This window comes from Schistocerca gregaria, chromosome 1, assembly GCF_023897955.1.
Source record: "Schistocerca gregaria isolate iqSchGreg1 chromosome 1, iqSchGreg1.2, whole genome shotgun sequence".
Taxonomy (NCBI): domain Eukaryota; kingdom Metazoa; phylum Arthropoda; class Insecta; order Orthoptera; family Acrididae; genus Schistocerca; species Schistocerca gregaria.
In genome coordinates, this window is record NC_064920.1 from 792,311,153 (window position 1) to 792,337,307 (window position 26,155).

The following is a 26,155-nucleotide window of genomic DNA, read 5'->3' on the forward strand; positions in this document are numbered from 1 at the left end:
TATGGTGTCACTTCGGAAATTTTTCTGCATGCTGGTGCACTTCCTCCCAGTTTCCTCAGAAGACTCCATGCTTTCCTGCTCGAGTGGGTAAAGTCCATGTTTTTGACTGTTTCTGCCCATTTCTGCCTCTGAGATATATCCAAGCTGGACTGTAGTTGGTACTGTGTTTCACTTTCATCATTCCATCCTGGAACATATTCTTTTCGGTATCCTCTTGGCATATACTTTTTAGCTGCTGCTATTACTGCACCAATGAAGTGTTGTTAGTTCTTATGTGATGGAGGTATCCAGCAAATGGTGTTATCCAGTTCCATTGAAAACTTCGTCAAGTCTGATTTTGGGAAATTCCATCGAGCATACGGGGTTGATCATATCACAGGAACAGTGCAACCAATTCGTATTATTACAGATCTGTGTTGGCTGTGAGGAAAGGCATCCATCACTTTCCTTGTGGCGTTGATGGGAAAGCCACTTTCGTCAACGGAAGTGCAGTTAGTCGCTGGGCACGTAGGGTGAGGTCATCAGAAAGCAGTTTGGCAGAGCTTTATGATTTGCAGCAGTGTGGGAGACCATCTGAGGCTGTCACACCTGACATGTTGCAGCGAGGATATGAGGAGAGACGCATTATGACTTGGCAGTTGGCATTGCATCCATCAGTCGGCAAAGGAATTGTGGATGCAATTATCACACTCTTGGATATTCAAAAGTGTGTGCAAGATCGGTCCTGCGGTGTCTTAACGGTGGATCACAAATCACACAGAAAAAACATTTGTGTTGTTTTGTTGAAACATTTTGAAGTTAGGCAGAGGCCTTCATGTCTCAAATTGTGTCAGGTGATGAAACCTGGGTTCACCATTCAACGGAATGGCGCCATTTCCAGTCCCCACAGAGGAAAATATTTAAAGCAACTGCTTCCGCCTGTAAGGTCATGATCACCATATTCTGGGACTGTGAAGGTGTGATTCTCATTGATGTGGTGCCAAAAGACAGTACCATTAATTCAGAAGGATATGTCAACACATTAAAAAAACTCAAGACACGTTTCCGGCAACTTTGGCACCACAGCGACCCAGGAATGTTTTGCTGCAATACGATAACACCCGGCCCCACACAAGTCTGTTGACTGCTGAACACATCACAAGATAGGAATGGACAGTGTTAGCCCATCCACCCTACAGCTCCCTCTGACTTCCACTTGTTTGGGCTATTAAAGTATGCCATTCATGGAAGACGTTTTGAGGACAATGAGGAAGTGATTCACACAGTATAGCACTGGCTCTGCCACCAGGACAAGGATAGGTACCAACAGGACATACACACCCTTGATTTGTGCTGGAGTAAGGCCATAGAATGAGATGAAGATTGCTTGGAAAAATAGGATGTGTAGATGAAACACCATTCTTTCATGCATGTAATTTTCATTATGTTCAATAAAGGATTGTCGCAGGAAAAAAAAATGTGGTTCATTATTTTCTTGGCAACCCTCGTACATATAATGTGGCTTCCACCAAATCTAGTAATGTCATTGACATGGTAGACATATAACAACAAATTTCATGGTCAGTAATGTAGCACTAATTAATGATACTTATTTTAAGTGGCATTGACAAAACATTATGACTGCTCACTGGAAATTGTGTCATAAAACTGAGTGAACTTCTCTTTGACAGATAATCACCACCGCCTTCCATTTTGGAATAGGCGTTTACATTTTTGTAAGAACCTTGCAAAATTTAACAAAATATTTCAGTTGTACAATGTCTGTTTCTACAATATTGAATCATAATCATTGTCAGTATTTTCATTTTCCAATTTCTTACCTGTGACATACGCAATTTCGCAGCTCCCTCCTGTCTGCATATGTTTGTTACTCTAAAGTTTCTCCATTGCTATGTTGGCAAGTCTAAACACTCCTCCCCCCTTTTCTTTTTCTCTCTCCTCACCTTCCTAACTTTTGCCTCCCCCTCACCTCTCTGTCTACCAACCACTTTCCCTCTCCCTTCCTCCCCCACTTATATATTTTTCAGTAAAGTCACATCAGTTAAATTTATCCAATCCACCAGTAAAGACTGAAATAAAATACACGTTAATTTTGTCCTCTGAAGTACTGTACTGGCATTACCGAACGAGGTGGCACAGTGGTTAGCACACTGGACTTTCATTCGGGAGGACGACGGTTCAATCCCGTCTCCAGCCATCCTGATTTAGGTTTTCCGTGATTTCCCTAAATCGCTTCAGGCAAATGCCGGGATGGTTCCTTTGAAAGGGCACAGCCGAATTCCTTCCCGATCCTTCCCTAACCCGAGTTTGCGCTCTGTCTCTAATGACCTCGTTGTCAACGGGACGTTAAACACTAACCACCACCACCACCACCACCACCACCACCACCACCACCACCACCACCACCACCATCACCATCACCGTACTGGCATTCAACAAGAGTATGTATTGAATGAAGAAATCTGACATTTTCTGCAGCACACTATCTGTGTAGTCTTGGATAAGTTGTTAAAATGCATTTTAAGTAGAAGCCTGATGATAATTTGGTTCTCACTTCAGAGCTGTATCTGATGACCTCTTGTCCTCCATATGTTACATCCTGATGTTCCTTCCTTCTCAGCCTCCAGAAATACTCCAAAATTATTTATTTTCACGTTCTTGTCATTTTCATCCTTCTGTATTAAGTTCAACACTGCCATGAAATAAAGCCTATGATGAGCTTTACATGTGTGTCACATTATGGGCCTGTTCTAAATTGTATGCATCTGTTTAATCATGATTCTGTATGTGTTTCAAATGAAGTCCAACAGCCTTCATAGTCAAGTGTTATATTACTGATTTACAAGTGTTGAACTTGAATTTTTGTGAAGAAGAATGGAAACGTTTCACAGTGTGAGGCATCAAATCACAACTGGAATCTGTGCATGTTTTGATGTCTGTCTATGTGTACTGAAGCAAAGAATCCCAGTCTCTTTCATTGCTTTACTGACGTGTTGATCAAATCAACACCAAGAGACTCATAGTGGAAGAAAGATGAGTTGAAACTCTTTTATGGTACAGTCCTTAACAAGCCTGATTACATCGCATAAACATAATTAAATGTTGATACTTTCAGAAGAGCATGTAAATCAACAATCACCTGTCACTGACAAAAATGTCTCCACAAACTAGTAAGGGAATACTACTGTGCATCCTATAAGCAAATAATTGAGTCCTTCAGTCGGTTCACACTGTTCTGCAGTACGGCATACTAGCGAGAAAGTGCTGTTCTTTGTGTGTATTACTCTTTGACCAGAGGAGCATACGCCATATTGTCTTCATTTGTGAAAACAGATCCAAAAATTCACAAGTACTCCATTTTGTTATGTAAACGCCACTTCATAATTGACAAAAACTGTTTGTGTTTTTAATTTTTCAGCAGTTACCTAAAATTGTCAGAAATATTTCTTTATTGTGGTAGTTTTAGCAATAATTGGTATAGTACTTTTATGTAAACATAGGTGGTTCACTGTCCTATTTAGCTTTGTCCCATGGAAGAGCTACTACAAAGCATTTTGAAATTTTGTAACTATAAAGTTGATGTTTACTTAGTTATAAGAGTTGCTTAGAGTTCAACTTTTTTTTTTATTTTCAGTGGGTTATGACTTAGGAGGAGTTATGACCAACAGCAAGAAGGAAGTGGATCACCCCAATAAAAAGGCAATTCAGTTAAAAGATATGCACTGGTAAGTACATAATAGTCTTGAATTAAACAGCAAGGAATAGTTGCAATGTAGTGATGTTACTTTGCCACATTCTGCCAAAGTGTTTCATGCAAAAAATTGAGAGGATGAAATTATAACTCTGAACTTTTAAAATATGCATTACTTAATATAATCTCCTTAGCTGTATACATGCAATAGATGATTACATTTTTAATATATATATATATATATATATATATATATATATCTTAATTTTATCCATTGTTTACCAGTGTTTCGTCCGCGACTGTTTTACTTTCGTAAAATAAAGAACAAACCGCCTTCAGTCACAAGTTGCATTTATTTATTGCACTATGCATTTCGAGCCCTGGAGGCTCATCTTCAGGTGCTTTTTAGTGACTTTATTTCATGTGTTTTAGTTGTTTGCCTGTTGATATTACATTTTTGGTTACAACATGGTATATTGTAAATATAAGTTTGACAGCGTTAATAATATGAAAGTAACTTACAGTTAACATTGTATACTGTCTGCTTCCGTTGTCCAGTAGGTAAAATTAAAGATGTGTATTGTGTATACCTACTGGACAACGGAAGCAGACAGTATACAATGTTAACTGTAAGTTACTTTCATTCATATATATATATATATATATATATATATATATATATATTAAAAACAAAGATTCCAAGACTTACCAAGCGGGAAAGCGCCGGCAGACAGGCACATGAACAAAACACACAAACACACACACAGAATTACGAGCTTTCGCAACTGGCAGTTGCTTCGTCAGGAAGGAAGGAAGGAGAGGGAAAAATGAAAGGATGTGGGTTTTAAGGGAGAGGGTAAGGAGTCATTCCAATCCCGGGAGCGGAAAGACTTCCCTTAGGGGAAAAAAAAAAGGACAGGTGTACACTCTCACACACCTGTCCTTTTTTTTTTCCCCTAAGGGAAGTCTTTCCGCTCCCGGGATTGGAATGACTCCTTACCCTCTCCCTTAAAACCCACATCCTTTCATTTTTCCCTCTCCTTCCTTCCTTGCTGACGAAGCAACTGCCAGTTGCGAAAGCTCGTAATTCTGTGTGTGTGTTTTGTTCATGTGCCTGTCTGCCGGCGCTTTCCCGCTTGGTAAGTCTTGGAATCTTTGTTTTTAATATATATATATATATAGTACTAATATTATTCACCTGATTGATATTGTGAACTTTTAACATGTGTACAACAACACATATGCCCATCGTCCTGTCTCATATCTTGCAATCGCGATCTCTCAGAAATCAGCAAATGGTGTCAGTGACTGAAATTATTTTTTTATGGAAGAGTCTTATTCTACTGTCACACATAATTTTCATAGATTATATAGTATACTGAAACATCATGTGTACAGAAATTAATCTAATCTGCAACTTAGTTTCCTAGTATTTTATTACTTCCCTTTCTTTCCTTCTTTTTAACCAGATTGTCTGATCATGACCTGGCAGTATATGAAACTGGTAATGATGCCACCGGAGGCAGATATAATAAATCGTTTTTATGAGTCGGTCACTGTGTTTCACGGGGGCAGTATGCCTAATCTGTGCAAAGACTCTCATAAGTTCACAGCCTTACAACTTGTAGAAAGAAATATTTTTTATTTGTTTTATAAATTCAAACATCTTTCTTCTTGCTGCAGTGTATTTAATTTGTTCAAGATGTGTTTTGCCTTTTAGATTAAGGCATCTTTAATGGATGTAACCTGTAAAATACAGTTTTTTTATTATATTGTGGTATCTTCAATTGATTTAATCTGTAATATATAGGTTTTTTTTATATGTGGTACTGTAGATTAGGAAACAGTTCACATCACAGTTTTTACATAAATAAAGTACTGCTGACAGTTGCTCATTTTTCTGGCTGAAATCTTTGTTTTTTATCATCTGCTCATAGGTTAAAGATTGCAGCCACGCTTCTCATATAAAACATTGAGACATAAGATTGTGACTTGAAAATATGTCTATGTTTTATAAATGAAGTGACAGTGCAGTCTGTAACCCATGACCAGATGAGAGGAAATACAGATTTCAGTTGGAAAAATGAATAACTATAAAAAGTAATTTATTTGTGTAAAAATTATGTTGTGAATTGTTTTTTAATCTATACAAGGTGTGGTTCAGAAGTTTCAAGACTGATTCATTTCTGAGTAGTGGAGCATGTGTGGACTGGTTCCGCCAGTTTGGGGAGTAGTAGGGGGTCTCAGGAATGAACTGAGCCGGCCTGACTGGCCAAGCGGTTCTAGGCGCTACAGTGTGGAACCGCGCGACCACTACGGTTGCAGGTTCGAATCCTGCCTCGGCATGGATATGTGTGATTTCCTTAGGCTAGTTAGGTTTAAGTAGTTCTAAGTTCTAGGGTACTAATGACCTCAGAAGTTAAGTCCCATAGTGCTCAGAGCAATTTTTGAAAGGAACAAACTGATGCTGCAGCAGTTACCTCCGGAGAGTGTGCATTGCTTGCAGCATGAGTGCATGTCATTGACCTGGAGCAGCGTTATGTGATTAAGTTTAGCGTGTGACTGAACAAAACTGTCACAGAGACACTCGGTATGATTCAGGAGGCCTTTAAGGAAGAAGCCATGTCCCATGCAATGGTTTTCATATGGCACAAATGTTTCAAAGATGGCCACGGGAATATTGAAGATGATGACCGCTCTCAGAGGCCATCATCAAGCAGAACAGATCAGAATGTGGTGAGAGTGCACAAACTATTAAGCAATGACCATCATCTTAGTACTAGATCAAGACAGGCCTAAAGGGGAAGCAATTCAACGCCATCCAGCAGGCTTCGACGAGAGTTCTTGACAACATGATGCCCGAGGCCTTCAAGAAGGGCTATGAACAGTGGAAGACGGCAGCACTGTGTTGATGCTGAAGGATCATATTTTGAAGAATTTTAGTCCCCTGTTCTTAAATGTCCAATAAATTTCTAGTTCTGAGTTAAGTCTTGAAACTTTTGAATCACACCCTATAAGTATTGCACTTAGAAATGAAATTGTATTGTTCTAGATTAAATCCACTGAACATGCCTAAATATAAAAGAAGAAATGTGTCTGGAGCTTACAGCTTTGAGGGCCAATTAAAATAATAGTAATAATATTTTTAAACAAAAAGGTAGTGGATTTGAAAATTCTATTACTGTTGCCGATATTGACTTCTCAAGAACTCTAAAGTGCCATTATAAAAAGTACATTGTTTCCATCAGAAAAAAACTACTTTTGGTCCCGTTTTTAGTTAGATGAAACATCCTTTTAAATACCAATATTTTTGAGCAATATACTTGTTCATTTGCATTCTACCTTCATCCAAAAATATCCTTTTCGTACGTAATATTATAAAATGTATTTACATACTGCTAATCGCTTTGGCTGTCCATTCACAGCTCACTGCCAGACTCAAACTTCTATGTGTCATAGTGTCTATGTGCCATGGTGGTCACATACAGATCATCTTATTCCCACACAGGGAGAGACATTGTTTTGCTTATCAGATTGCCTTGCTGTGGCATGAATTTGTTGATTCCTGCTGTAGATAAATATGGAATTGGATCTAAGTTTGCATCAAATTGACCCTGAAACAAAATTTAAAAAGTTGTTAATACAGTGTAAACTTTATTGTGACTGACTTGCTTGATAAATTGTTTATAAAAGATGAATGTAATGCTGTCATGTCAGGGATAAAATGTACTTACTGCAGATGGAGTATGATAAAGCTCCATTCCAGCTTTAAAATCAATTGCAACTAAATGAAAGGCTGTTTGTTTTGTGCCAAATGCACTTTGCCATTTTTTTTTAATTTATGAATAGCCTTCAGTGGCCCATAACAAATGTTTATTTTATGTATTTTGTTCACAATTTTGTAGTCTTATTAACCCATATGTGTGGAGCAGTAATTGTACCTAGTCAGCCTGCATGCACCAGAATGTCTGATTTTGGCATTTTCAAACACATTTCTATTGAACACTTCTCTTTCACTTTGTGTTGGTTGTGTGTTTTTACCTTATATAATGTTTCCAGCTGTCATTGTGCATTTTTAATTCATCCTTAGTTTGTGTTACTGTGTATGTATATACTTTGATATTTGTTTGTTACGGCATGCATGTTTTGTGCGATGGGACTTGATCTAGAAAAAATGCCAAAAATTGGACATCCTTATGTACTTAGGTCAATTAAGAACAACTCCAGATTGACACATATCGAATACTAATATTGTAAAATCATGAGAAGAACCAAATAGCAATTTAACTTTTTGAAATTTGTGCTTCTAAAAGTAGTGTCCTTCCTAAAGGTAAGAGAATAACAATCAACTGTAACACAGTTACATACCTGTAATCATTATGTACCACAGTTATTATACACTTAAAACAGTTACATACCTGTAATCATTATGTACCACAGTTATTATACACTTAAAACAGTTACATACCTGTAATCATTATGTACCACAGTTATTATACACTTAAAACAATTATGTATTACAGGCCACTGAGGCTACTTCGTAAATAAAAAGAAGCAAAATGCGTATAGCACAAAACAATCCACCTTTCATTTAGATGTTTAGACAGACATCTCAAAGAGCATAGAAGCAAGTAAGGAAAATAAAAATCTTATATGCTTGCTGCTCCACAGCTTGTAAGTATTTTTTAAAGGATAAAACAATGGAAAATCCAGGATGGTATGTAACAATATTATGAAAAGGGTAGTTGCTACTCACCATATAGCGGAGATGCTGAATCGAGGATAGGCACAACAAAATTAGCTTTAGAACAACCAAGTCCTTTGCCAAAAACAGATCACACACACACCAGTGGGCACGCGCAAATGCAAACGCAAACACAACATTACTGCAGTCTCTGGCAGCTGAAGCCACACTGCGAGCAGCAGCAGCAGTGCATGATGGGAGATGCAACTGGGTGGGGGTAAGGAGGAGGCTGGGGTGGGCGGGGGGAGGTATAGTGGGGTTAGGAGCGGTGGGTCGTGATGTGATATGCTGCTGGGGAGTGGGCAAGGACAAGATGGAGAGAGGGTAGGGCAGCTAGGTGCAGTCGGGAGGTGAAGATGGTTAGATGGTAAGCAGTGGAGAGGTGGCGGAGAGGGGGGCGGGGGTGCGGAAAGACTGCTTGTGTTGGTCAGTGACAATGGTAAGGACAGTGACTAACGAAGGTTGAGGCCAGGAGGATTACGGGAACATAGGATATATTGCAGGGAGAGTTTCCACCTGTGAAAATCAGAAAAACTGGTGTTGGTGGGAAGGATCCAATCCATATGGCACAGGCTGAAGCAGTCATTGAAATGAAAAATGTTGTGCTGGGCAGCATGCTCTGCAACAGGGTGGTCCCGTTGTTTCTTGGCCACAGTTTGTCAGTGGCCATTCATGCGAACATACAGTTTGTTGGTTGTCATACCTACATAGGATGCAGCAATGCTTTGGTGGTATAGGTGATGTTTGTGACTGGACTGGAGTAGGTGGTGGTGGAGGAAGGATGTATGGGACAGGTCTTGTATCTTGGTCTATTACAGGGATATGAGCCATGAGATAAGGGGTTGGGAGCAGGAGTTGTGTAGGGATGGACGAGTATATTGTGTAGGTTCGGTGGATGGCGGAACACCACTATGGAAGGGGTGGGAAGGATAGTGGGTAGGACATTTCTCATTTCAGGGCACAACGAGAGGTAGTCGAAACCCTGGCGGAGAATGTAATTCAGTTGCTCCAGTCCAGGGGGGGGGGGGGGGGGGGGGGGGGTTGCTGAGTTACGAGGAGAATGCTCCTCTGTAGCTGGACGGTGAGACTTAGGGATTTGGTGGAAGACTGGAAAGGTAAGGCACGAGAGATTTGTTTTGTACAAGGTTGGGAGGATAATTATGGTCTGTGAAGATCTCAGTGAGACTCTTGGTATATTTTGAGAAGGACCGCTCTAGACTGCAGGTGCGATGACCACAGGTGGCTAGGCTGTACACAAGGGACTTCTTGGTATGGAACAGGTGGCAGCTGCCGAAGAGGAGGTGTTGCTGGTAGTTAGTAGGTTGGATATGGACAGAGGTACTGATGTAGCCATCTTTGAGGTGAAGGTCAACATCAAGGAAGGTGGCTTGTTGGTTTAACTAGGACCAGATGAAGCAAATGGAGCAGACGGTGTTGAGGTTCTGGAAGAATGTGGATAGATTATCTTCACCCGTGGTTCACACCACAAAGATGTCATCAATGAATCTGAACCAGGTGAGGGGTTTAGGACTCTGGATGATTAGAAAGGATTCCTCTTGATGGCATGTGAATAGGTTGGCATAGTTTGGTGCCGTATAGGGTGTCCATAGCTATGCCCTGAATTTGTTTGTAGGTAATGGAATTTGCCAGGCATTGCGAAAGATAGTGTTCAATAGCGGTAAAGCCAGGGGCATTAGGGACATTAGTATAAAGGGAAATGGCATCAATAGTGACAAGCAGGGCACCATGTGATAAAGAGACAGGAGCTGCAGAGAGTTGGTGAAGGAAATGGTTGGTATCTTTTATATAGGAGGGTAGGTTCCGGGTAATAGGCTGAAGGTGATGGTCTACAAGGGCAGAGATTCTCTCAGTGGGGGCACAATGGGGCATTCTGGGTGGCTGGATTTAGGGACTTTACAAAGCATGTAGAATGTAGGAGTGTGGGGAGTGTTAGGGATGAGCAGAGGGATGGAGTCCAGGGAGAAATTCTGGAATGTGCCAAACAATTTGAGGAGAAACTAGAGATCCTGCTGCATTTCTGGAATGGGGTTACTGTGGCAAGGTCTGTAGGTGGATGTATCTGACAGCAGGCAGAGTTCTGCCAGGTAATCCTTGTGGTTCAAAACAACAGTGATGGAGCCTTTGTCCACAGGTAGGATTATAAGGGTGGGATCAGTTTTTAAGTGGTGGACTGTGATTCTTTATGCAGATGTAAGGTTAGTTTGCATGTTGAGGGATTTAGGGAATGATGATGAGGCAAGATTCGAGGTTACAAAATTCTGGAAAGTTAACAGAGAGTGATTTGGGAGCAGTGGAGGTGGCTCATTGTTGGATGGAGGAGAGAACTAAGTCGGGCAGGGTTCAGCATTGATTTTTTTTTTTTTTTTTTTTTTTTTTTTTTTTTTTTTTTTTTTTTTTTTTGGTCTGATCAGTAGGATTGGTGGCAAGTGTTTCCACAGTAGGGACCAGGGTAAGGAGCGAACGTCTTTAACCAGTTCTGCCTGATTGAATTTGGTAGTGGGACAAAAGGTGAGGTCTTTGGAAAGTGGGAGGGAGTTTGGAGGGTGGGGTAAATGTAGTAGGTTTGTCAGCTATGAGGGGACATGGGGGAGGTTTGGAGGTTGTTGTAGGGCGTTCTCTGTCCTGTAACCAATGTGCAGAACAGAGAACACTGTAGGATATGCATTATACACAACATACATAAGAGTCACACATATAACATGACTGGAGAATATAAAATTTATCACACACAGTGATAAATTTTATTTTGGGCAGTGAGAAACTTCAGAACTAGGCTTAGAGAACGTATTAATTTTAATGAACCCGATACTTCTGCATTTTGTCCTCATTTAAGAGAATGCAAGCACTTTGTTAATGACATCACAAAAAACAGCACCTTTCTTGACATGTAGAAAAATGCTGATCACTGAACATCTTCAAAGAAATTGAGATACATACTCATTTGACAAAACACTCTGACAGTATCCTTGATGAGAAGATATAGAAAATAAGATGTATATGCAGAACATTAACTGTGTTTTAACGAAATGAGTTCAGATTAGAGTTCCCTTTGCTGCCTTTATGGAAAGTTAACTAATTTCACAGGGTATGTTGGTTTATCAGTAGATCTAGGTCCAAATTGACAACCTCATTTTAAGAAAGACACAGATTTTGCATTATGCCCATCTTACTCATTGTGTTGTTTATCACATATAAATTAACTTTTATGTCTTCATATACATTCAAGACTTACATACTTTATGTATTTTAATCCTATCTACTAATTGCCCAAATGGATGTCACAGATATGTCTAAACATGATCTCAGGGATAACGAGAAATCTATAATATAGACCTTATGGTCTATCTGTAGTGCCAGACAAAAGAAACTACTTGAGGCATTGCATCCTCACTGTAGTGGGTCTTCGCAAGCCTAGATTTACTTCTGGAGAAGGCTGAGTACGTATTACGACACACACAAAACATATTAAATCTCTTTATTAAAATGTGCACAATCTGAGCTACTTTACGTGGAAACAATCCATGTCCACTGGAACATCACTTATGTATTTTTACTGTCTCTGTACTCTAACTTATCACTTGATACATACAGAATGAAAGTCGTCTCTCAATATACAATTGACTGTTAACTTTGATATACAATTCTGGTAGCTAATACAACTCATGCTGCTGGATCTGAAGTAAGACGATACTATTTTCGTAAACAATAATGTGGGGCTAAGTGACACTGCACTATGATGTAATTGCTTTTGCAGCAGCGGCGGCATATGGAATCACTTGAGGACGTGTCCACACCGACACCTCTCATTCATTGCTGTATCAGGCAGCGACTGGTCTTACTTGTGGTTCCTTCATGAGATACCAACATTGATGCAGGACCTCTTTCTGTGGATGACACCAACGCTATCCATCAGTTCCACATTTACTTGCTGTGGCAGTAGTGTCCAGTGTGACTGGGAAATGTTACTGTTCAACAATTAATAGCTGTAACATGTACACATGATGACTTGTGTACTGAGAGATAGGACAGACCTTAGATGCTATCATAATCACATAGACATGTTTATAAGTAGATTATAAATATCCACGACATTCTGTGTTTTCTGGATTGACATAAATTTTGACATCAAAGAGAATTTGTAATTTATCTGATATAGAAGTTCATAATATGTAAGAAAATTAATGTTTCTGCTGTCGTGTACAAATTTCATGTTGATGTAGATATAGATATGTATACAACTGTTTGTTTGTCCCCTGTATCAGATGCTACTGATGATGATGGCCTCAATGTCTGAATACCAATCGGGCAATTAAATATTTTACATGCAGCTCATGGTTATAACAGGACGTCTTTATCAACTAAATAATGGCAGTAACATTAAAAGATAACTGATTTCACTATCTTAACCTAATTTCTTAATTAATGGTGTGATTTAAATTCCCGGAACATAAAATACTCGGTGTGCCTATTTTTCATTGCAGACATCCTGGTATACAATGTGGTTGATTACTTAATTTTTAAGCATCTTATCTAATGTGGTCAATAATGATGATAGCCTATTCCATATAAAGATGTGGTTGATTACTTAATTTTTAAGCATCTTATCTAATGTGGTCAATAATGATGATAGCCTATTTCATATAAAGATGTAGTGGTGTGATGTGAGACTGTAAGATGCAAACAAATCAAATTATCTTCCCTCCAACCTCTTCCTTGAGCCAGTATTTTCTTAAAATGTATAAAGACTGCTTGGTGGCCAAAATGTGACTCCCAAAATAATGGTTTTCATTTTCTACATAAAATTAAAACATTTACCAAAAAGCTGACTGTAGTAATACACATTGCTTTGCTTTATTTGTGTAAAATACTTTTTAGAGAGCCTTGACAGATGACACAAACACTTTTAGTATCTGTTTCTCTCCTCCTCTGGCTAATGCGACCTTTCACGCCCAACACGGTTCTGCATATGCCTACAGAACATGGAACATAGTGACCAGGTGGTTGGATTACAGCTGGTCTGCTTAACTCTCTTGAAATGTCAGGCATGAAACTTTTTTAGTTAGAGTATTAGTAGAAAGTCTTTTTTTCTGTAGATAAAATGCTGTATGAGTAGTAAAAGGAACCCTTCAGGTAGTTAGTTACATGTGTTGTATCTTTAAAGTTTCACCCACATAGTGTAGTTAGGAAGACTTGCAGTGTGTTGGGAAGACTTTTGTAAACAGTTTTCTTCCATATCATTATATTTTCCATGAGACAATTTTTTGCAACATATTTTTGTATTTCCTTCAGCTTGTATCCTGGTGACCTCTATCCTTTCACAAGAAAGCCGCTGTTTGTAATTGTGGATTCGGACAACAGTTTTGTGTTTCAACATATCCCACGCTACTTTGGACAGCCTCTTGTAGTGTTGATGTCACCTCAGGACCTGCCACCAGTCTTTCAGGGTAAATTTCTCAAATAATTCTGAGGCCAGATTTTTCATGCCTGCTACACTGTGATATTTTATTTTACTTCTTCTGTTTTCAGATCATCAGCACAATGGAAGTCTCTTCACACTTTTCCTTCACAGTCCACTGACAGCCTTCTGTTTCATTTGCAACATTCTGAATATTCCTATACACTTATGGGAAAGATGCCAGTCATATATTGACAGATTTGTAACAGAAGCAAGTAGACTGTTTACTCGCTGCAGAATTGGTTAGTGAACATGTAATCTCATTTATTATTGTTGCCTAATCATACTGCATACCTCCTCATTTATAAATGCTTTTCTTTTTTTCCAGATTCTGCGTATTTACAGTTCTTTGGAGATGATTTCTTACGATTGCTACTACTGCGGTACATTTTCTGTGATGTAGTGCTTCATCTACACAGATCTTTTAAGGTTTGTGTTTTAGATTTAATTCATTACCAAACAATCCTCTTAGAACTTTTCAGGAATGAAATGAATAGGTAAAAGCTCTGTAGAATAAAGGAGCAAAATTTTGTACCTTTATTGTGATCATGGTATGTACGAGGGGAGGAGAAATCTTCCTTGTACATTAGAGAGAGTGTTGATATTAATGAAATTTCATTTGTACAGGTACATGTTACATAATAATGTACATATGTCAGGTTTCAACTTGTTCATGTGTTGTTGTCAAGTCCCATGTTCTGCGTACATTTCATGGGAAAAATTTGGCCAAGTGCAAGTAGGACTCGCACACTGAGAATTCCATACAGACTTAATTGTGTATGCAGGCAGTTGATCCAGGCTATGAATTGGGCATTTTGGTGGTTTTTGCCAGTTATTGACATTGATACTTGCAAGATATTGGTCCCAGGGACCAGTCTTACTTTCGAGAATGTTTTAATTTCAAATTTGAAGTTGGATAACAAATGACAAAATAAACATTTCTCATGTCATATAGTTAAAAATTAACAACTTTCATATTATTTTCACTTCTTGCCAAATTCTATGATTCTAGGTCAATGGGAAGTATCGTATAGGTTTTGATCAGTGAGTTTGCGAGTATCAAAATATGTGACATAAATGGCCATAGCTCTTGCGTATGTTGATTTAGAATCGTAAATGTATAGACTGCCAAGAGACTATAAATTTGATACATCTACCCATTCCTGGGAAAAGGGGGGCTTAACAGAAGAACAAACAGACAGAACGAGAGTCAGATAACAAATACCATTTTTATTCATATGCTCTGCTTATAAATCCACAACTTTCAGATTTTTTTTCCTTTACTTGTACAGTGAAACATTGCTTCATTCAAAATTTGTGATTTTGGTGAATAGTAGGTTTCGATGAGTGAGTTTATCAGTATATAAAAATGATATAAATGGCCATATTTCTTGATTCCATTGATGTAGAAGCTTCAAATTTTTACACATTCAAGTGACTGTAGACCTTAGTGAATAGTAAATTTCAACCTGGTACTTGTACCCATTCCTGAAGAAAAGGGTTTCCAATAGTTAGACAGATAGACATACAGATGGACAATGAAGTATTCCTATAAGGGCTCTGTTTTTGCTGATACACATACAGAACCCTAAAAAAATGAAAAATATGTTGTCTTAAAATTATTGCTGCCCGAAATTCAACAAGAGGGTTGAATTGTGAAAAAGAAGTCATATTTTATCAGAAAAAGACACTGACTGTAAAAGTGGTGATTGGAAAATTGAAGGATTTAAAGTATCAGTTGTTGGAACATACACCCTACTTACCAGATTTAGCACTCTCCAAGTTCCACTATTCCCACACCTACAGAAATTTGTGGCTGTGAAACCCCTTTTACTTCCTCACATTTCCATGTCTAAAGAAATTTGTTACTGTAAAACATTTTCTGTCCAATGGAGACGATATGGCCGTCATAGATTTGGTTCCTGAGGATTTTCTACAGTCATATTTTAGTGTTGGAAATTACTCATTAGGAGAACCTTGGATAAAAAGTACATTGACTTCATCAAAAAATAAGTGTGTTTTTTCCCTTAAAAACTTCAACTGCCAACCAAGAAAATTTCTCTATATTTTACACATACAATACTGGGAACTGAGTAACCTGCTTTTCTTATATAACCTTGCCAAACCTAACCCTCTCTCCTCCCTGAGGAAGGAACTAATAGTTTCAGAAGCTAAAATAGTGTCTTGTATTTTTATAGGTGTCTATTGGCAATACTAAATACAGGGTGATTATAATTAAAGTTAAACTTTCAAACTGCTGTAGAAATAACACCACTGGTCAGAATGACGTCAAATTGCAATGGAATATTATCGGAGAAGGGGGAAAACGTATGGTAGAAGAAAAATAAAGCAATAGATGGTGCTGTAAGCATCATAATTTATTAGTGGTCGACTACAAATGAATCATACAACAATGCCTAAAGTGTGCATTTGACATTAAACAAACTGTATTACTCAGTGTGCATGGGCGTACAGGTCTGATACTGTTAGTTACGTAAGCCCATCCACCACAGAAAGTTCATACTACATTGGATGGGAAAACTCATTTTTAATTGTCCTGAGGCCAAAAACCATGTAAAAACATCACTCACATCAATTTTTAATTGTCCTGAGGCAAAAAACACATGAAAAGCATCAATCAAAATCAAATCGGATTATTAATTTCCAGGTGACTGGCACAAAACATGTGTAATATGCTGTCCACCATTTTCTGCAACAAGTTGAAATCAAGAAACAGCATGTTCCACAACTGATCAGAGTGTTTCCAGGGTCACGTTCAGCGTATGTTGTGCAATGTGTACCTTCAATGCAGAAAAGTTTGCAATAAGAACACTGAACACAAAGTCTTTCAGATAACCCCACAGCCAGCAGTCACACGGATTAAGATCAGGTGGTAGAGACAACTAGGCTGTAGGGAAATGGTGGCTGATAATTATAGCATTTCTAAAATAGTGCTTCAGCAGGTGCTTAGTTGGATTTGCAATGTGCAGAGGTGCACCATCTTGCATAAAAATGATCCCATCCACACTGTTGAAGAGCTAGAATGACGTGCTTGCACAAAAGACACTCATAGCACTTACCAGTGATGATACTGGTAACAGGAAAAAAATATGGTCCTATGATAAATGATGCCGTAAACCTGCATCACACAGTGACCTTTTCAGGATGAAGTGGTACTCGTTGATTTGTGTGTGGATTTTCCATTGCCCTTATTCAGCAATTCTGTATATTGACATATCCTGTCAGATGGAAGTGGGCTTGTGTCTGTGTATGTGCGGATGGATATGTGTGTGTGTGTGTGTGTGTGTGTGTGTGTGTGTGTGTGTGTGTGTGCGCGCGAGTGTACATCTGTCCTTTTTTTCCCCTAAGGGAAGTCTTTCCACTCCCGGGATTGGAATGACTCCTTACCCTCTCCCTTAAAACCCACATCCTCTCGTCTTTCCCTCTCCTTCCTGAAGAAGCAACCATCGGTTGCGAAAGCTAGCAATTCTGTGTGTGTGTTTGTGTGTTTTGTTCATGTGCCTGTCTGCCGGCGCTTTCCCGCTTGGTAAGTCTTGGATTCTTTGTTATTAATATATTTTTCCCATGTGGAAGTTTCTTTCTATTATATAAACAAGAATTAACTGATGAAATTGTCAATAATGTCTTTCAGAAAATCACTAAGTGGTTCCTTGTAAATGGACTGAATTTTGATAAGACACAGTATATATAGTTCTGTACAGTAAATGGTATGATGCCATTAATAAATATAGACCTTAATCAGAAGCATATAGCTGAGGTAGAATATTCAAAATTTTTAGTTGTGTCCATTGATGAGATTAAATTGGAAGAAACACATTGATAATCTGCTGAAACGTTTGAGTTCAGCTACTTATGCAATAAGGGTCATTGCAAATTTTGGTGATAAACATATTAGTAAATTAGCTTACTATGCCTATTTTCACTCATTGCTTTCATATGGCATCATATTTTGGGGTAATTCATCACTGAGGAATAAAGTATTTATTGCACAAAAGTGTGTAATCAGAATAATAGCTGGAGTCCACCCAAGACCATCCTGCAGACATTTATTTAAGGATCTAGGGATATTCACAGTAGCTTCTCAGTATATATACTCTCCAATGAAATTTGTTATTAACAACCACACCCAATTCAAAAGTAAAAGCAGTGTGCATAACTACACTACTAGGAGAAAGGATAATCTTCACTATTCAAGATTAAATCTAACTTTGGCACAGAAAGGGGTGAATTATACTGCCACTAAAGTCTTTGGTCACTTACCCAATAGTATCAAAAGTCTGACAGATAACCAACAAGTATTTAAGAAGAAATTAAAAGAATTTCTGAATGGCAACTCCTTCTACTCCATAGAGGAATTTTTAGATATAAATTAAGAAAAAAAGAAAAAACAAACAAACAAAAAAATTATATAAAAAAATAAAAGAGTTGTTATATTAACTTAATTATGTTGTTATAAATAATATAGAAAGAAACTTCCACATGGGAAAAAATATGTCTGCTTGTGTCTGTGTATGTATGGATGGATGTGTGTGTGTGTGTGTGTGTGTGTGTGTGTGTGTGTGTGTGTGTGTGTGTGTGTGTGTGTGTGCGTGCGTGTGCGTGTGTGTGTGTGCGCGCGCGCACTTGTATATACCTACCCTTTTTTCCCCATAAGGTAAGTCTTTCCGCTCCCGGTATTGGAATGACTCCTTACCCTCTCTCTTAAAACCCACATCCTTTCATCTTCCCTTTTCCTTCCCTCTTTCCTGACGAAGCAGCCGCCGGTTGCGAAAGCTCGAAATTCTGTGTGTGTGTTTGTGTGTTTTATTTATTGTGCCTATCTACCGGTGCTTTCCCGCTTGGTAAGTCTTGGAATCTTTGTTTTTAATATAATTATGTTGTTAAATTACCTTAATTATGTCATGTATTGGAAAATTTGACTTGTTCCACATCATTACGAAATATCGTATTCATGATCCATGGAACCAGCATTAATCTAATCTAATCTGTTGTTGTTGTCGTTGTTGTTGTTGTTGGTTGTGGTGGTGGTGGTGGTGGTGGTGGTGGTGGTGGTTTCCAGTCTGAAGACTGATTTTGTGCAGCTGTGCTGCTAGTCTATCTTGTGCCGTCCTCTTCATCTTTGCGTAACTACTGCAACCTACATCAGTTTGAGCTTGCTTGTTTATTCAAGATTTGTTCTACTTCCGTATACAATGACAATTCTCTCCATTACCAGAATGAGATTCTTTGATGCGTCATGATGTGTCCTATCAACTGAACCCTTCGTTTATTCAAGATGTGCCATAAATTTCTTTTTTCTTCTCATTAATTATTTGATCTAACATACTGTCAGCAAAGTGAAGGATGTAGCTAATGTGTTAAACAGTTATTTTGCAAACAAAAGACAAAAAGCATGTTGAGCCAAATGTCACCCATAAATATGCCACACACCTGACCCGAAAATTTGAACAAGTAGATACCACAATATTTCTCATGCCAACTACCAGTAATAGGCAGGAAGTACACCATCCCTCCCATCTGCTTCACCTGGGCCCCCTCAATCCAGCTTCCACCTTCCTGGACACTGACCTCTTCTTCTCTGATGGCTCCATCCACCCCTCTGCCCAGATTAAACCCACCAACCACTAACAGTACCGACTTTTCAACAGCTGCCATCCCTTTCACACCAAAAAATCACTCCTATTCACCCTGGCCATCTGGGGACAGTGTATATGCAGTGACAAGGACTCCTTTTCCCAGTATGCTGAAGATCTCAGAAAAGCCTCCACAGACAGTTACTATCCTCCAGACCTAGTCTGAAAACAGATTTCGGGTGCCGTACCCTCCACATCCGCAATCCTCCCACTACAGTCATGTACCATGTACCAAAGCTACTTCATCACACAATATCACCCCGGGTTGGAACAACTGAACCACATCCTTCATCATGCCTTGAAATGAGGGACATCCTACCGACGACCATTCCCTCCTCTCTTCCTCCTAAAATGGTGTTCCGTCACCCATCCACCCTCTACAACACCCTAGTCCACCCCATAGCGCAAAATGCCTGTTCCAATCCCATCCCTTTGCCAGGTATGACTGCCCTGTGGAAGATGCAAGTGAAGGACCTGCCCAGTCCACACACCCAGCACTTTTTGCTCCTGTCCTTTCACAGGTGTATCCTAACCCACTAGAAGCCTGACCACCTGTAAAACTAGCAATATCATATCCACACTCTGCTGCAGTCTTTGCGCAGCGTTTTAGTGACGTGCTGTCCCCACACTTGCTATCAAAGTTTTTGTCCCCTCTGTCCTATTACCTCCTCTCAAGTCATGTTCCCTCAGCTTGATTGTGTGCTACTATCTGCCAACACACCCACCGGTCTTTTCTCCTTATCTGCTCCTCTCCTTATCTGCTCCTCTCCTTTTCTGCTACATGCTCCCTTTTCCACAGCCTCCTGACACTACACCTGGTAGCATTGTCTTGCCACTATCTAGTCCCTGCATGTTCCACCAGGCAATGCTCATTTCTCTCCCTCAACTGTACCCAAGTGAACTCCCCTCCCCCTACCCCTCCCCACACTACTCTGGAATCCTTGTTTCCATTTGGTGCAGTTGCATCCTGGAGCAGCCGGAAATAGTGCTAGTGTGTGTGTGTGTGTGTGTGTGTGTGTGTGTGTGTGTGTGTGTGTGTGTCCTCCCTTCTCTGAAGAATGCCTTGGCTGGAAGTTCAAAGTGTAACAGTCTTCTCATTGTGGCTGTCTGCAATTCAACGTGTTATCTTTACAGTTAGTATCAATCCACAGTTCACCAACTTGATAAAAGGATGAATTAAAAAAGTGAAACTAAGTGGAAGAATGTGGAAACAGGAAAGATGTGATGCTATATACAAATGAATGACACACAATAGCAAAAGGCTTTAAACTACAGCAATGAACTTATGCCCAGAATAGAAAGTGCCACATGAGGAAGCCTTTCAAACATAGTTTACTGTGAATCTGAAGCAATGTATGAATTTATTTCCCAGTGTTCAGGATGAATTTAAGGAAAAGTGCTAGTACTAACTTACAACAGGGTAGTATTCCTTTGGATTTTGGTCTAGCAGTTAAATGCAATGGTCAAATGTACTGCCACCAAACCACACATTATGAATAGTATAGCTTGTATACGAAGATGTAGCTTTCCCACCATCCTGCTCACTAACTTAGTGATATTAGCTGACTTTTGTAAAACTGATTTGATGATGCATAGCAGTGCCAGGGTAAGTGTATTGCTCAAATAATCTGTCCCTTGGTTGCCATATGAAAGTGTAACAGAATCAGTGAACTTCCATATTAATATTCTATGTTTGGTTGGTAATTGTATACCACTTACAACATGTGTTTTGTTACATTTGTTTTGTTTTTTGTTGTAGTATGAAATGAAATTGCATCACAAGTACTTACATTGCTGAACGTTGATCCATTTAGCTGATACTGTGCAGAGGCAGTGTGGAGGAATCGGTTTACCTCTTTTTGCATGACTTGACCTCATCACATGAATAATTTTGACAGCTAAGTTGTAAATCAGTTGGAACTGAGAAGCAAATGTTTTGTTGTTTAAGTCGGCACAAAATTTCAAATCACTTGAATGTTTCCTGACTAATGAATTTTGGAAGTGTTTCATTTTTAAACATGCAGTAGTAAGTACTCTAGAGTCTAGAAGAATGAATATGGTAGATAATAAGTAAGCTGAACATGAGCCTGCTTGGCTAGTCACACGGTCCGCACAATACACAATAACCCTGGCTTCAATGTGGTGGGGCGGAAGTGGGGTGGGTGGTCTTCTGTGGCCTGTTTTGGGGGATCTCTCTCTTTCATTGAAATTTGCCTCAAAAATATCTTCTTACAGATGGAAATTGTATGTGCTGATGTATCTGTCATTTAAATCTATTCAAACATTGTCTTCTATGAGATAGCAGTTGACAAGGCAGAGAAAAAGGGATGTAAGATCATGTATGAGACAAAGTATTCAGTGACAAAGAAAAAGGAATCCTTAATCCATTCGTGTATTTTCTGTCTCTCTATATTGTAAAGAGATCATCTTGGGTTCAAGGTGTGGCAAGCAGACAACATTTCATCATATGTACTGTATCCTGCCCTCACTGAATTTGCAAAGAATGTCTACTTCAGATGGGTGGTGGCCCCAGCTTTGCGTGATGGCACTTCCATACTCATCCCATACATTGTCGATGAGACTGGAAAGGGTATTTAATATTACTTTCTCCATCTTGTCAACCAGTTTGTCAGATAGCCATCAGTTCGTGCCTGAGTTCTTTGCAGGATTTTATTTTATTTTTAATTTTTTACCCCGACCTCATGTATTTCCCAGCTGGCTATGATTCTTGCATTCTCTCTGCATCTGATGCATATGAAGGGTTCAGTATGAGTAAGTAAGTAGGACATGTAATCTTTCTCTCCCACACATCACCATTAAATTTCTCTTAGTCTCTTCGTTATTTTCAAAAGCTTCAAGAGGTGTAAGATATACAAAAGAAAAACATTTTACTTATTTTCATTTTCTCTTCTTGTTGGCACCAAGTCTTGCGTCTAGGGGTACATTCTCGCAGCTGGAATTTTAATTTAATGTTGTGGGTTCCTGATGACTAAATAACTGATGAAGATTTGCCTGTATATGTCTTGAATTTTATTCTTTGTCACATTGTTACATATCACACCGTTTTTACAATTTCCAGTTAATATTCCAAATTACATTGTTAGTTTCGATCATATAAATATGTCTGTTTCCATCAGAGACATGCCTAATCTGCGGTACTCACAATATTCCAAAAAGATTACAAAGCAAAAGAGTTTACAAACTTTCTTGACAAAAGAAGACTCTTAGCCCAGAAATATATGTTATAATTATCATCAGATTGTGCAATTAGTAGTAGGAATTTTAAGTATACCAGAAATTTTGTAATTTCAAATATTTTTAAAAGAAGAGTAATTTTAACTGTACGTCCATACTGTTACCACATTAATTTCTTTTGACACACTTTAGTCTAAAATATTATCCATCGTATACAAAATCAAATGAAATTCTTTCAGTGAAACAGCCGAGAATGTTCACCTACGCCAGATTCAGGATTAATCCTGGTATCGGCTACTTCTACAAAAAAAGGTTATGTTAAAAAAGGGTGTCCCATTACAAACTCTGCACCAAAATTGATTTCAGGCATTCCATCGCAGCCAGCACTGACTCATTTGTAGCAGTACCTACCTTCTTTTTACATGCAGAGGCCCTGTATCCAATGTTGTTCCTGTTGCAGTGCCATTTGAATCTCACGCATAGGTATAAGAGCTGTGCACAATGGTGTAGTGATTAGTTTCACCACACCATGTGAAGTTGTTGCCACACTTCTCTGTTTCTGAGATGAAATGAAACGTGTAGGCTTGTCTTGCTGGGATTTGGATTCAGGTGTTATTAGATGCAGTGTACATCCAGATTCTCTGTCAGTGTCTTTTCTCACTCTGTAAACCTCAAGCTTCTAGCTGCTTCTGCTGTGTCATCAGCAGCATATATGAATTCCTTGGTGTGATTTGGCACTGTACGGTGTTGGTGCCAGGACACTTCAATTTTTCTGCTTCCTGTGTTTCCTACATATGATATTCTTTGCCCAGAGGCTAATGAAGACTGCTCTTGTGCTTAACATCATATGAGGGACCCTTCTTAGATTCAACAGCTTAATCATTAGCTTCCTATGACTGCTGTTGTTAAGTGGCTATCATGATGGTGAAGGAAACTCCTGTAGTCTTCTTTTCCTCAGAGCCATCCACGATAAGTTGTCGCGGTTAGTAAGTGGCCAGTACCTACTTTTTATAGTTGGAATCCTGCTTGTAGTGAGTGAATTTCTCTTACAGGATTTTTGTATTTTGGTGGAGTATCAGTCATTACAGATTCTTACACCAATGCTCTCTCAGGCATTATTTAGAGTGGTCAGCTCAAGATCAGTCATGGTGAATGCATCATTGGGAAAAAGATTTTCACTCTCCAGCTCCTGTGTAAAGTGTTTTTTGAGTTCTCCATTGTTTTTGCTATTAAGCAGCAGTTAGGCAACACTTGGTGTGCAGGTGCTTCTGATACATTATCCTGGGGCATGTGGAATCTCCACTGAAGTTCCTAAGGAACATCTCTGCTACTTACTGTTGACTTTCATGTCAAGACTTTTCACCAGATTGTTCATTTTCATCTTTCAGTAATGATTTGCATCAGCTTGCCTCCTGCTGTATGGTCTTTCCTAGAAAGGATTGCTCTGGTAGAGAGCTTTGAACATAATATTTTAGAGGTCAGGCAACTGCAGCCAAAGTTGCATGTGATGAATAAAATCTTCCACACTGGCTGTTGAATTGATTTTTCTAAAATGCCTTGACAGGTTTCGCACCATTGAACACATCTTCACGTGACAGATTTATTTATTATTTTCTTAAACAGTCATCATGCAGCAAATTAAATGCTTCGAGCCAAGCCCCATCTTGGAAGTTTTAAAGCTAACATTTGTAGTCTTGAACCATATTAGAAAATACTCTGTCAAACCCTCTCTTGATATGGACTTTCATGAAATTTGATAAGGCCAGTGAAGTTGTCGTGTCCTCACTCAAAGCATTTTCAGTTGGATTTACTGAAATTGAATCTCCTCTTAAACAATACCTACTCTGGTTTTGTTCCAAAGCTAAGAAAATGCTCTCTCTCTCTCTCTCTCTCTCTCTCTCTCTCTCTCTCTCTCTCTCTCTCTCTCTCTCTGTGTTGTTTTTTGTTTTGAGCTCACTCACACAGTTCTCCCATTGTGCTGCCATCTCAGAAGAGACAACGAAAGTCAGGATTGTATCTTCACGTCCACCTACCACTGTTAGAGGAGAATCACACTTTGCTGTTGTGAATTAAATGTAGTTAATGTAACTTTATCATGCTTCAATACAGAGCCATGATTTATAGTCACCTGGTAGCCCCATGTACTCCGTGGCAATCATAATCTTCCAACACAAAGTTGATGTCACTATAGTTAAAATTGGAAGTTTCCTGATAGATGTAATCCTTGTCTGGAGGCTCGGACACAAATGAGTGTTACTGTGGAACCCACATGGTAAGCACTACTATGTTGACTCCCTGTTAGTGAGACTAAGACGATGTTGAGACCAAGCCTGGCAAGGATCATGCTACCTATCAGGTTGTCTGGTTACTGGAAGCTAATGTCAGTGCCGTTGATACTGACTGGTCCAGCGCATTGAAGTTCTAGTAAGGGTTTTCATGCACCATAAGTATGTTGCCTGCATATTCTGTGCACATTAGGTATTAAAATTCGTTATCGATGTATGATCTCGCAGAGTTGAGCGATATGATAAGTAGCATTGAAAAAAATTAATTTTTGTTGCTTTGTGTTCCTAATTTGAACATGCTCAGTAGTGGTAAAAAGGAATAACCACTCATGTGAACTAGTGTTTCCCAAGTGTATCTAATGGTTGGTGTTAGCAGTCTTCAGGCATTAACCAAATTTTCTGCCTTCAATCGCCTGTAACCAAAAGTAGTCAGGATGGAAAATTATGGTAACTAGTGACATAGTGATCATGGACCTGTATTATGACTTTAGATCATTTGTTGGCAAATTTCATGAAGTCTCCTTTGCAACCCATGCTGAATGAAGTAGTGGACAATAAAAGATAGTCTCGGGACAACAGGAATTTTGAAACACAAGCAGCAATCCATGGGAAGGAAAATTAAATGAATAAATATGAACAGTAGGAACAAAGAAAATTCTGTGAACATTGAGTGATCATTTGTTTCTTTCCAGAACTGCTATATAATTTTTAACAACGGGTGCTCTTTCTTGTTAGCTGTTCATTTCTGTTGCCACACAAGTTTTTGTTCATTTATATTCTCTCACTGATTTTTATATAACTTTGTGAAACTATAACTAAAGAAGCATTCCAGTCATCTGACTTGTTTGCTGACTGCTGGTCATTCCAGCTGGACATATAGCGCCCCAGTGCTTTGAATATGTTTCTTTTATGCATTTGCCACCATTTAATACAAGTGACACATTGTGATTAACTGCTGTCCATATGCTGCTGTTAATTTGCCAATATTTTGATGGCTTGTGGCAAATGTGTGTGTCCTCTTCTTCCTTCACATAAAATCTGTGAAATAATGTGTTCCCCCAGATGCCACACCCCCTCCCCCCCCCCCCCCCCCCCCACACACACACTACA

General features: G+C 39.0%; 1 protein-coding gene across 3 annotated transcripts in view; it reads left to right on the forward strand.

The window, feature by feature from the left end:
* Positions 1-26,155, forward strand: part of LOC126269725 (protein SCAI) — an 80,231-nt gene that overhangs the window by 47,847 nt on the left and 6,229 nt on the right. For 2 of the 3 annotated variants that reach the window (XM_049974014.1, XM_049974013.1), the window contains exons 11-14: positions 3,635-3,725; positions 13,746-13,900; positions 13,983-14,153; positions 14,240-14,340. In XM_049974014.1, the coding sequence (XP_049829971.1) occupies positions 3,635-3,725; positions 13,746-13,900; positions 13,983-14,153; positions 14,240-14,340 (518 nt within the window). Of the gene's footprint in view, positions 1-3,634; positions 3,726-12,210; positions 13,901-13,982; positions 14,154-14,239; positions 14,341-26,155 lie in introns of those variants that run through there. The other variant, XM_049974015.1, reaches the window with a different exon arrangement.